Source organism: Euprymna scolopes, chromosome 5 (assembly GCF_053919585.1).
Source record: "Euprymna scolopes isolate OS-2025 chromosome 5, ASM5391958v1, whole genome shotgun sequence".
NCBI lineage: Eukaryota > Metazoa > Mollusca > Cephalopoda > Sepiida > Sepiolidae > Euprymna > Euprymna scolopes.
This window is the reverse complement of record NC_136486.1, coordinates 146265731-146279272: the sequence shown is the minus strand read 5'-3', so window position 1 is coordinate 146279272 and position 13542 is coordinate 146265731. Positions and strand designations below refer to the sequence as shown.

General features: G+C 33.1%; 1 protein-coding gene across 2 annotated transcripts in view; it reads left to right on the top strand.

Annotated features, from left to right (window-relative positions):
* Positions 1-13542, top strand: part of LOC145277006 (transportin-3-like) — a 188680-nt gene that overhangs the window by 102800 nt on the left and 72338 nt on the right. For both annotated transcript variants that reach the window (XM_080128603.1, XM_080128602.1), the window contains exons 2-4: positions 5176-5265; positions 6897-6938; positions 10399-10470. In XM_080128603.1, the coding sequence (XP_079984729.1) occupies positions 5176-5265; positions 6897-6938; positions 10399-10470 (204 nt within the window). The remainder of the gene's footprint in view (positions 1-5175; positions 5266-6896; positions 6939-10398; positions 10471-13542) is intronic.

Below are 13542 nucleotides of genomic sequence, written 5' to 3'. Positions count from 1 at the left end.
TCCTATTCCCATTCCAAATTGCAATGGCTTCCTCCTCCAGCATGCTTATTTCATCCCCCCCCTCAAAACTCATTACCACAAGATAAAACTTTTTCATACAGTCACTTCTATCTAACCTCATTCCATAATAAAATGGGTGTGTATCTTTTCTCCTCTTGCAGACAGCATTGTGTGTGTGCTTGCCAAATCCAAATTAATAGTCAAATGTTTTTTGAGTTGTTCAATATTTATTTCAATAAGAACATTATTATAAACTTGCTGTATTTATCCTGCGTTGCCCAGTTGGAGGGATAACATCATATAATTATTTCTTACATTTAAATAAAATGTTATAAGATGTAATGTTCTATGCATCAGTTTTCAGTATTTACTTAAAATGTGCTGAATACGTGAATAGAGCTTCTAGTCTGATGACTCCCTCTGAGGAGGAAAATCTGAAGATTCTATGTAGATTAATTGTCATATATTTTCAGAAATTACTATATCTATCCATCTCTGTCTTTATATATATATATATGAAAATTTAGAAGCATATAAATTAAAAATTTACATTTATTGTTTGACAAGGAATACAAAAAATTAATGTTCTTTCCTTAATTCATGGATTTTCAATTTTTTTCATTGGAGGAAATATTTTTAGCAAAACAATTATAAGTAATTATAAATTTTGCTTATTAGCACATAAATTGATAATTAAATCTAAAATGATTGTATGAAGAGGATATTCCATGGTTAATGGAGAAAAAGATACAGGAGCAGTTGTAAAATTCAAAGCAATGAATACTGGTATATTCCAGAGTTGATTGTGGTTTTCTTTTATTTGCTGTATTAGGTATACTTAACACGACGAAAGGGAGATAAGAAAAGATTCTTGTTTAAGAACCCATTTTCATGTTTTTCGACTCTTTTCCAGTGGTTAACTGATTTAGCAAATTTTTTCTCCTTTTTCTGATGACGTCATTTTTTTTTTTTTTTTTTTTTTTTTTTTTTTTTTGTTTATCTAATCATTTTAACCCAGTCAAACATAAAATAACCATTATTTATAACTAATTACCATGCACAACATTTAATATATTGCACTTATATCTGTCCATACTTGGTTCTCTTTTGGCACTGACAACATGAGAAAAGCTAGGCACAATTTTTTAAAATGACTTTGACGCTGGATAAAAAAAAAAAACACTCTCACCCTCTCTCTTCATTTAACTACTTTTCCTTCGTTCAGGGGTGGTTCAGGCATTTCTTGATATGTGGTAAGCTTGCTCTCCAATCCTCGCAGTTCAGTGGGTACACTGTCTGCAAATTTCACTCTGTACATTCTTGTCTGATCACTTTCCCCCAAGTTTTCAGCCAATCTTCTTGCTTATTTCATTTGGATATTTCATTTCTTTGTTTAAACAAATGCTACTCTTGACAAAGTCAAAATGGATATGAACGTGTAAGCACCTCCTTTTTTCCACTAATATTTATACCTTGAATAAATATGTGATTTTTCTCCCCCAAGGAATAGGCTAGATAGTAATCTTCTATACTCTTATAAATTTTTTTTGTGTGTATTGATATTCATAATTAAGAACCCTTTTTTTTCTATTTATTTAAAAAGAAAATACAATTTTCTTATATATGGGTCGTGAAATTGCATTCACAAACAAGATCTAGCTAATCTGCATATTCTTTTAAATATTCATTTCAGTTAATTACCTATTAGTTTTTTTCAGTTTTCTTATGGGATGATACCCTTTAGCTAACTACTGGGGGGGGGGGTACCCGGCGTTGCTCGGGTGCTTGTAGGTGTGTGCATTTGGGGGATGGGGGGGGGGGTAAAGAAGAACCAAATGGAAACTTAACCCTGTTTAAATATTAAAAAAAAATGATAAAAAAAACAGCGATTTTAAAAATGGGGAAAAAAAATAACGGGGGAGCTTGGTGACAGGTTGGTTCGAACCCGGAGCCTTGCGGCCCATAGGCTGTGCCTGAACACCCGAGCTACAGCGACAGTCAATGTAAGTGTGATTAAAAAGTGAATGTCAAACATCGCAGTTTTTAATAAGCTCAAATCGTTTTACTGCGGGATAGTAGTTAATGGTGACGTTTACATCCGGTTCGAATCCAGTTTCGCTTTTATTATAAAAAAGGCGAATCTACACATGCTGATCCAAAAATGTCAAATATTTAACGTTTCAAAGTCGGGCAAATTAAATAGAGAGGCGACCCCCCCCCCTTGTTAAGTCGTACATATTATCATTTAGACGTGATATAAAAAGTTTTAAAAATGAGTGCCGGCCTCGAGAATCCGCCAGAAAAAAGCCTTTTGAAGACATACACAAAAAGCGAACATACATACGTACATTTTCGCTTTTACATATGTAGACTAGCGGAGGGGGGTACCCAGTGTTGCCCGGGTGTTTGGAGGTGCGTGTGGTTTTGGGTAAATCAAAACTCGGGTGGGGTAAAATAAAAAAAAAAAGTTTTGGTAGATAAGTATGAGGATCGAACTCAAACCCTTGAGGCAAAGTTGGAAATTAAAGTGTGAAAAGAAAAGTGCAATGTTAACCATTGGGCAACCACGAAATACTAACGGAAACGCGTTTGAATTTATTTAAGTATTAAAAATAGAATTGGTACGTGGACGCAATAAAAGTTAACTCTGCTGCTTCTATTTGACCTTATTAATGAGGTCAAATAGAAGTAGCGGACTTAACAACTTTGGCTGGTTGTTGGGGAGGGGGAAACCAGCTCCCCATTGTCCAGATTGAATAGCAATTGTCTGATATAAGGAGTTTGGCCCCACAGTGATCAAAGCTGATTGCTTCTGGATGTTTCCTGGTGCGATTGCCGGGAACACTCCCTTAGCTTTGAATTAGTTTCGGATTTATACAAAAAAGCTGAACGAACACAAGATGGGCTGAAATAGCAATAATTTTGTAAAAGTCGCTGTAAATAAATCTAGAGGACATCTGCTTTCCCAAATCGTAGATATTATTATCTAGGGGCTATATAAACAGTTCTAAGCGATAGTAACCCCTCCCCTGGACCGTCAGTGAAAAAAGCCTTTTCAAGATATACAAAAAATGCGCGCGTGCATTTGTCTTTTATATATAGAGAGATTATGTGTAATCATATTCATGCAGATATTCTACATGATTTATACTTGCATAATATTTGCGTAAAAAGTTTATAATAAACACAAAACTCTTTCCATATATATTTATGTATACGTATATATTTTTGTTTAAAAAATTTTGCCTACCAAACTCCTAGAGGTTTTGGTCTACAGAAATGAAACTTCATATATTAGGTATTTGAACCCATGTGAAACTATATTTAGGTTTTAGCCCAGGTAAATCAGTATAAAAGTATGAAAATTAAAAAAAAAAAAGAAAAAAAAAAAAAAAAAAAAAGGGAAATGAAATTTATCAGGTGATGGTCAAATGCCGGCATTAAAAATATGCATGCATAATGTAGTAGCTATTGGTTCATGTTTTAATTTTTAGACTTGCAGCAAACATATCTTCATAACTCAGTCATTAACGGCAGAAACAAAAATAAATTGTAAGCTAAACGTTTTGGTTTCGATTCTTGGTGGTGGTGCATGAGTCTTCTTTTTTTTCTTCTTTTTTCTTTTTTTTTCTTTTTTTTTCTTTTTTTTCTTTTTTCTTTTTCTTTCTTTTTTCTTTTTCTTTCTTTTTTCTTTTTTCTTTTTTTTTCTTTTTTCTTTTTTCTTTTTTCTTTTTTTTTCTTTTTTCTTTTTTCTTTTTTTTTCTTTTTTCTTTTTTCTTTTTTTTTCTTTTTTCTTTTTTCTTTTTTTTTTCTTTTTTCTTTTTTTTTCTTTTTTCTTTTTTTTTTCTTTTTTTCTTTTTTTTCTTTTCTTTTTCTTTTTCCTTTTTTCTTTTTTTTTTTTAATCTTTTTAAATCATCACTATATATTGGGTTCAACATAATATAATAATAAATACGAAATCTGCATTAATCAAAATATATGTTGGTTAACTATTTTCTGTTGGCAAAAAAAAATAAAAATAATACTATACCATAGGTCAAATTTTGTGTGTTGTCTCTCTTCCTGTTTTCCTCCATCTTTTTATCAACTCCCTACACTTTTCTCTTCCATTCTAATGTATCCACTGCCCTTTCACCAATTTTTTTCTGCTATACAAAGTGGATAAAAAAAAAGTAGGTTACCTACATTAGTGCTAACCTATGAACCTACCTACGTTCTGTATATACTTTTCCTTCTGTTTTTAGAAATAAATACTTTGTTTGTGACCGTTCTAATCTTTTGGAGGACTACAACAAAATGCATCTTAAGAGTGGAAATTTGACAATGAAATTTTGTGGATGCAACCATGATGAAAGCAACAATCCAAAAAAAACATGTAAATAATAAGATAATTGTAGCACGATGACCGCTTTTCTGCTACAGTAGAAACAACACTAGACAATTTGTTAGTATAGCTCAGTTGTGTGTGGATGATGCCGTTAGTGTGGAAAAGAACTCCCAAATATTGTCTGTTGATAGCTGCTTGATCCTGTTGGCCTCCTCTTTATCCAACATAAAGTTGTGGAACTTCAAACTCTCTCAGCGATCAGTTTGAGCTGAACTTTGTTAAATATATCTAGTTTCCACCAGAAATCATATGTGTTCAGTCCTTGAGTCATTCCCAGCTGATTAGTGGAAGAATTCTGCCTGCTTTCTCAAACCTTCTCAACTGTCCGTTTGGAACTGATCACCAATTGTCTAGAATGTTCAAAAGATTTTGTTGTCCACCCTGCACTCCTTCACTTAACCACTCCTTTCATTTCTGATCACTTTTCCTTTTTTACAAATTCTTTCCTCACATCTGCAGGGATCTTGGCTTGGGAAGGTGGCAGGGCTGGCTATAATATCACAATTAAAAGTTCATCTTCTATATTTACACTAATTGACAATTTTTTATAGTATTTTTTTAAATTAGTTTAATTCTGAAGTTAAATGTTCCGTGTTTTGCCTGATTAAAACTAAAGGCACTTGAGGTTGACTGAAACATGAAACAATCAAAACCTGCAATTATTATAACTATATAAACAGTATGCAATTTTTTTTTTTTTTTCTAATATTAAATGTAATTTTGATGACATCTTTCAAGTTTTTGTCTTTTTTGATTGTTAACAATGCATATTGATTGTTTATTTCAGGTATTTGCTTGGCAAGTGGCTGACCAGCTGTTGACTCAAAACACAGATCTGGAATCATGTTATTTTGCAGCTCAAACGATGAGAACAAAAGTGAGTAGATAATCAGTGAACTGCATGCGTGCGCGCACACACACACACACACACACACACACACACAAAAAAAAAAAAAAGGTAGTGGCAAGTCCTGAGAACTCCTACCAGAAAAAAAAAAACGTTGAAAATAAGTTATACACTATGGGTGTGCAATACCTACCTAGAAAATGAAGCTGTTTAACCTGACATAGTGATATGGAATAAGACGGAAAAAGGAGCAACCCTAGTTGAAATCTGTCCTCAATGATGCTGGCTTAAACAGATCTGAGAGGGACAGCATAACGAAATACCAAGGTCTTATGTACAACATGAAAAGAAATTGGAAATCTTAGGAAGATTTCCATTATTCCAATAATCATAGAAGCAACTGGACGCATTTCAAAACCTACCTGGCAAATATACCAGATGAACCAAGAGCAGAATATAATAAAATGTCACTTAAAGGGCCAGTTAGAATCTTAATAAGATCTCTTGGTTGGAGTCTCTGAAATAGGGGGTGAATTCCTAGCCAGAACAAAAAAGATAAGAAAATTATTAAAAAAAAGAAAAAGGGCAATGTTTAATATTAAATTTATATCTATGGATAATTGCAAATTATTGTCTTTGGTTTATTTTTAACAGAGCTAATATAAAAGAACAAGTCCAAAGTAAATAACGTAAATTAACTTAGTATTATTTGGATTATTCAGAGTACTGTTCTCGTCTTGAGTGTAATTTTCTCAAATTATAGTAGTAATAAATAGTTATCTGTATAAGTTGTACGATTATACATTGAAAAACAAAAATGGGTTAAGGTTCTCAAAATTCATACTAGAATTATCCATAGAGTCCCGTGGCATAACAGATAAAGTACTTGATAAAATGGATAATGGTTCAATCCTCAGGTTTTTTGCTTGGGAGTCACCACTTATGAAGGCTGGGAGGTCACTCGAGGATAAGGGTTAATGTATCTAAGGTGGTTGTGTAGAAATCGTAATCGTGTAAATTTGGGTAAAATTTTATTATTTATGCCGACTGCTCAACAAGAACTTGGATTTGAAGGCTACTATGTTGTATTCAACCGGGAAGCAGGCCAGTGAAACAGTGTTCCACAGGCGGCAGTTCTGAGAAAGAGATCTGCATTTAGATTTAGGCACAGTTAGAGAATCTTAAGATCTCTTGGTTGGACTTAGGACTTCTACCCGGTCATAGCTGATGGAATGAGAGCATGCTACCCTGTGGATTAAATAAAAAGTTCTGTCTGAAATTTACTGTTAATTTTAGATTTTAGCAGAAAGATTCCCGAGTTTGACAAGATACACATGAAGAAGGCCAAAGGTTACATCGGCAGAAACGTTGTGAAAATAACACTCAAGATGAAAACAGTAGTCTGAATAATCCAAATAATATGAATTATCAATCCTCATCTCAAAAATTCAGAAAGTTGATTAATTTAGTTATAAAAATAATTAGGCATGTTAATTAACTTGAGATAATCAGAGATGTTGTAAACTTAATACGTATTGGAGGATAGTCTAATATTATGTAAAATAGACGTTAAATGGAATACAAGTGTTAAAATAATCATAAATGTTTCTGTGTTATAACTTATGCTATGCTTTAGTGATTGTTTCCTTATTCTATTACAGATCCAGTGTTTTTTCCATGAACTTCCTGCTTCCTCACACTCTGTAAGTAATCAAATTATTCTATATAAATAAAATGGATGTGTTTGTGTGGAAATATTTAACCACTAAACTCTTAAACTACTGTTCACATAAAACTGAAATTAACAAGAAATAGTAATCGTATACCAAGGATGGTTTATAATCTTGGTTTGGATGGATGAATAACATGTACAGAAGTCAGCAAGTTGAAATGCAAAGTGTTCATTTCAACTTGCTGACATTTCTATTAGTTTGTGCATGTGTAAACTAATCATAGCTAAAAGTGGTTTAATTTTATAACTTTCTTATCTATCTGTCAGGTAAGCTCAAACGGTAGTGAACATGGCTAGAACGCTAAATGAAATATTTTGGTTTCAATTCTAGTTGATGGCACCCAAGTCTTTTAACTTTTGAAATCACTACAAGGTGAAATGATAAATTTGTTGCCCTAAAGAAAATAACACTACAGTTTTATTTTAAAACTTTTATTGAAAAAAATCAATTCAGGTAAATTGATTATGTAGTAGAGCTGACATCTATTCAATGTAGCTGCCTTCAGCCTCAATCACTGTTTCGATATGGGTCCAGAACTGGGAGCATGCCTTTTCCACAAACATCAGCAGGAGCTCGACGAATGCTCGGTAGATGGCGGCGATCAGGCTGGCTTTAGTTTTGTGGGAGGTCATAGGTGATGTTCTAAACATATGACCAAACAAAGTAGTCTATCAGGTTCAGTTTAGGGGAGAAGGCCAGTGATAGAAGGGTACAACGTCATAGCTCCCCTTCTGAAGTCAAGCCTGGACTTGTGGGCTCATGCCAAGCCCTGATGCCACACCGAGTGTCTGTTAGCAGCCACTTGATTACACCAGGGGATTACCACACTCTTCAGCACACTTCAGGTACACTTTGGTGTTTACTTTGGTGTTTACTTTGGTGTTTACTTTCAAGCTAACTTTGAAGATCTGAGGTGGCATGATGTGGCCCTCACTTAAAACCACACCAAAGACCATAGCCGTGACCGGAAACTTTATCGAGCTGTGTTTACAAGCGTTGAACCATCCGGATTTGCATTTTGAGGGTGCTGGCAATGGTCCTGTTGTCATAACTTGGATCGGTAGAGAGCATGAATTGTACAGCGACACGTCTCAGATCTTGCTCATTGAACATCGTTTCACTGTTAGACATGATAGAATGCTCCTATCACTCTTGGGATTTGGACACAACTAGCCAACTAGTAGATGGTCTGCAACAAAAAAGAAAACGGCTGTTCATCAAACGGAAATGGAATCCTGTCTTTCTAAAACATTTTCTAAAATGTTTCAATGAATTTATGAATTAAATATTGTCCTTAAATATTAAACATTGGAATTTATGTATGAAAATATGTTTTCTATTATGCTGCTTTTTGTTGACACTTATGTCTGTCTGGCAAATATATTAAATATGCAATTAATTTATTCTGGGGCTGAGGATAAATAGGAAAATGTGACCCGTACATGATTCAAATCTGTGTTTCCAAAAGATGATACAACTACTGTGGGTGTTGTCTTAGACTTAGAATAATCAACTGAATAATTTAAGAAAGATAAATTTGTCATTCAGTTTGATAGTAAAGCTGTGGAAGATATCTTTTGGGGCCATATGTTTGAGTCTTGTAAGAGTTTTTTTTCACTTTGGTTTCCTTTGTTTATTCCGAGCCTTGTGGGCTAAATTATTTGTTTATTTAATAATACCCATTCAAACATGAATGTCAAGAAGAAAAAGAATAGCAGCATGATACATAATATCATTCTTAATACGATGGCAGTAGTTGAAATAATCCTCTTTAGACAATTTCATGATAAAATGACTCTTTAATATATGCAAGAGATTAAAAAGGAAATTTGAAAACAAGAAAAAAAAAACTCTGAAAACTGGAAATAAAGCTTCACAACTGAAGTTATGGATGATATAATTCTATTTTTATTTTTTTATTTAAAACCGAAATAGGAGCGCCTTTCATGATCATAAGTGATTTCATGTTTCTTTAAGGACTCTTTTTTTTAGGAAAATCTGCACATGTGAAGGATCATGCCTAGGCTTTATTGCCCTGATGTTTTGGTGCTATCAGATCAGGCTGTCCGAAGATACTGGCTTCCTGACCTAAAATGCAGCAAACATTGATATTATTGGTTTTTTTTCTTTCTTTGCAAAACTCAATCATGTTCTGCAAATTTCAAAACAAACAATTTTCCTCTACAAAACAACCAAACCAAACACTATGAATAAATACTTGAAGATGTAAAGAACTTGAAGCAAAAAAAACTTTTACAAAAATGATCGGGTTTAATATTAAATAACCTGGCAAGGGTTGATATGCTATAAAGCAAAACAACCCAATCAAACCAAGCCTAAAAGTAGTCAGAACAAAGAAGTTGATAGATGTTTCTCATAAATGTTATCTATTGATAATATGAATCTGTTTCATATAATTGTAAAATGTTGATGACCTTAAACTAGGCTGGTTCAATTGTCAGATATTTTAGAAATAGTAAAAAATTTTACAGTTGAAAAATGAACAGCTGAGTTTGGGATGAGTAACTTAGAAAACATAAGATGTAAGTACGATGGCAGTCGGGTGGTATATATTCTGACTGATTCCAACAATTCCGACTTTGACTCTTTATTTTAAAATCTTCCAATATTAAGACTAAAATATCTGACTCTTGGAATTCTTAAGAGTTCAACATCTTCCAAGACATCAGATACCACAATCATAGATGGAAGAGCATTGCATCAGTGATTCACAAATAAGTTTATAAATACCATTAAATTCCTCCTCAACTTCTTATTCCAAGCTTATCAAGGTGGAATACTGTTGCCATATCTGAGATGGTGCTGTTCAGAACACTCTATCAAGGCAGGAAAATGTAAAAAAGCAACTTTGAAATCTAGTGGGCAGCGCCTTTTTCTCCTCTTTACTACCTCTTTCTTATAGAATATTTTTATGGTAGATGCCCGACTGATCAACCTTTAGTCCCTCCCTGTAAAACATTCACCATAAAAACTCATTTAACTACAACCACTGTCAATAGTTTCCTTTTCTCTGTCTTTCTGTCTTGTAAACTAAAACTAATCAAAACTTCCATGAGCAAAGTTTCTTGCCTAGACTGCTTGTCAGTGGAACACAATGCTGCATGACTGTTTTCCGGCTAACTACAACAAGGTCGTTTTCAAGTCTCTTAAATAATCAAATTTTGCCCAATCATTACTGTATTTCACCATCCACCTGACATTCTTTAACCCTTATCTTCAAGTGGTGTTTGGACCTTGATAAATGATTCCTTCGTTAAAAAATGGTGATCTTCAATGATGATCTATGAGATAATTCTTTTGTATGAGTATAGATACATTGAATAAAGAAATATTTTTATAGGAATGTTTGTTTGTTTGTTACCGACAAACTAGATATTTAACACAAGTGATCTTTCTTTTTATTTTTCAGTCTTTAAGAGACTCTCTTCTTAATCATGCCAGTAAAATAACTCCTGAAACACCTCCTGTGATAGTCACTCAAGTGAGTTTTATTTTTTGCTTTCTTGTTTTTATATTTACCAGACCAGCTGGCATATCTGATAGATGCTCTGTTTTAAATTGATAAATCAACATGTTGTACTGATATTGAAACACCTGCTCATTGTTTCATTGCATAAAATGTGATATCATTTTTATCAGGTTTTGGTTCTTTGTTCTTGTTACAAAGCAGGTCCTTTAAAGATTTGTTTATATATATATATATATATATATTTGTTTATATATATATATATATATATATAAATAAAAATAAATATGCACTACCCTTTGCTCTGAGATCTCTGCTTTCCATTTTGGGACAATTCATTTACAAGATCCTAGAAATTGGCTGCCTGTTCGATATGTTCTCCTTTTGTTCAAAAGATTAACATTTGTATCCCTCAGCCTATTTGTTATTTAGTCTTTTGTTCCCTTACATACAAACAACACAATATGTTGCTCAAATTAAAAGTGAAACTTGTTTCCCAGTAAGCCAGATGTTGTATCAATAAAAGCATAGAGAAGTGTTTATTGGTTTAATGGATGCAGTCACGGATTATGAAATTTGTGTTTAAATCCTATTAGTTTGTAGTTAGATATGAATCTACAATTTTCTTTCCTAAGTATGTATAACAGAGCAACGTTTCTTCAAATAAACATATACAATGACTCGTTTACAGTAGATATTGATTAATTATTAAATAACTGTATGAGGTGATATACTGTAAAACCAAAGCCTAGCTTATCTATGTTTAAAGGATACTGCAAAATCTCTCTCTGCCTGCATTTCAACTGCTCTCTCTCTCTCTCTCTCTCTATTTTGTGACCCATGTTGGTGGAGAGTGAGATATTGTCTGATGTGAAAAAAAAATTCTATGAGAAGTCGATGGGGGGGGGGGGCATCTTCATGGCTAGATCATCATCACAAATTATTAAACACAGACTGTGGTAGTAAAATTTTCTATTATGTTTGATACTAGATGTACCTAGTATTACCCAGTATTAAATGTAACATTAAATTCCTTTTAAAAAAATTAAGTTAAAAAAAAAAAAAAAACGGAAAGAAACAGAGACATGTGCATGCGAATATTATGTTTTTTCAAAACAGTTCACTTCTTGTGAGTTAAAAAATGCTAGAGCTGAGATCGAAACCTAACGACAGTACGTTAACCATTAGATCAGCTTTACATGATCTTTAAAGTGTTTTCAAACCTCGTGAAACAGTTGACAAACAGATAAAAATCCAATGTCCCCCCCTCCAAGTACAAATTTTTCAATTCTGATCCCTTAGCAGCCCTTTTTGTTGGATGAAAACTGATTAAAAAGTTTTTCACACGTCTCAATACCCTATATACCAAATTTCAAGTCTGTAGATCAAGAATTCATTGAGTATATAGGTTGAGAAGCATCCTCACACATCCATGCACATTCTCACTTTTATAGATATATAGACTAGTTGTTCCAATATTTTTGGCATACTAAGGAAATATGACCACAAAGATTTGGCCGATTCTATTTATAACTATGGGAGATACGAACAAACCAATCATAAACCAAAATTGCTTTATAAAATATATCGAATCTTTTTGGATTCTTCAGTGATAAGTTTTTGTCTTCACACGATAAAACCATTGTGCTATCCTAATTGGATTAATTCTTTACCTGGAAAAGCTTCTCTGGCTGGATTTATGCTGCCGTTTTTCTATTTCAAGAATAATTCTACATTCAAGACTAGCAGGCTTGGCATTGGTTGGGTATCAGATATGTTAAATATAAATAACATGTATGTATTCCTTCTTTCTGTCTATTTATTGATTAAAGAGTGTAACTACTATTCTTCTCGCAACTCGTAGGAAAGTGAAACCTTTATCTGGAAAAACAGTTCCAAGTATTAAATGACCGTAACATTCAATGCCACTAAAGCAAAGTGTCGCAACCCTTTCTTATATCTTATGATAATAAAAAGTAAAACAAACTTTTAATCATTTCGAAACTATGCTAAAACGTGCTACATGTACAGCATAATCATGTTGACACAAAAATTCTTGTTAGATCACCAAAGTTAAGCTATATCGAGTCTGGTCAATACCACATGGGTGACCATTTGGAAATATATGGTGCTGTATGTAGAAGGACCTCGAAATCTCCGCAAGAACTAATTTCATAATTTCTCCTAATTTGGACATATATATGCGACTGGATACTGCTTGTGAATTTAATATTCCAATAACAATTCTTAACATGACATTCACCGCTTTGGTCATGCCAGGCTAAAACCTCTGCTGGAACCTGTTGATTCAACATATCCTATTGGTTTTTAATGGAAATCAACCATTGACAACTAAAATATTTGGATACATTTTTTTGTGCACGCATATTTCATCATTGTATCTGGGAAACAGAGAAATAACTTCAACTATTATCCTTTAATATATTAAAACTATACGAACAAGGAACAACCATTTTAAGTTACCATTACTTCAGCCAGTTTGGCAGCCTCAGAATTCTTGCTTCCCTTATTTTGGCCAGTAGTTCTCGCATTTCAGGAGCAATGTTTCTGAAAAGGGGGAAAGAATGGCTGCCTTTTGGGTTGGAATATATCCATCTAAGATTTATTGTTTTTGACTTTGAAATAGTATAGTTTCTCTTTTTGTTCTTGCATCAAGTGGTTTCATGCCTTATCTGGAGCGATTTCATAAAATAACAAAATATCAATTTGTCTTTATTTTTTTTTTTTTATGGTAAAGGGAAATAATTTGACTATAATTTTCACGTGACTTGATCAATAAAACAATTTTTAGGCCCCGTTTGTTTGGATTTGAAACCGATTGTACCGGTGTTGTTCTGATCTGTAATGCGCGCGCGTGTGTGTGTGTGTATATATATATATATATATATATATATATATATATATATATATATATATATATATATATACTTCAGAATAATGTCATGCAATAGATCTACTGGTATGGAAATTGGAAATCCAGTGATACTTTTTGCTGTGGAAGAATCGATACGCATTGGATCCCTTTACCTCACTGCTACCAAAAAAGACTTTCACTTCGGAATTTAC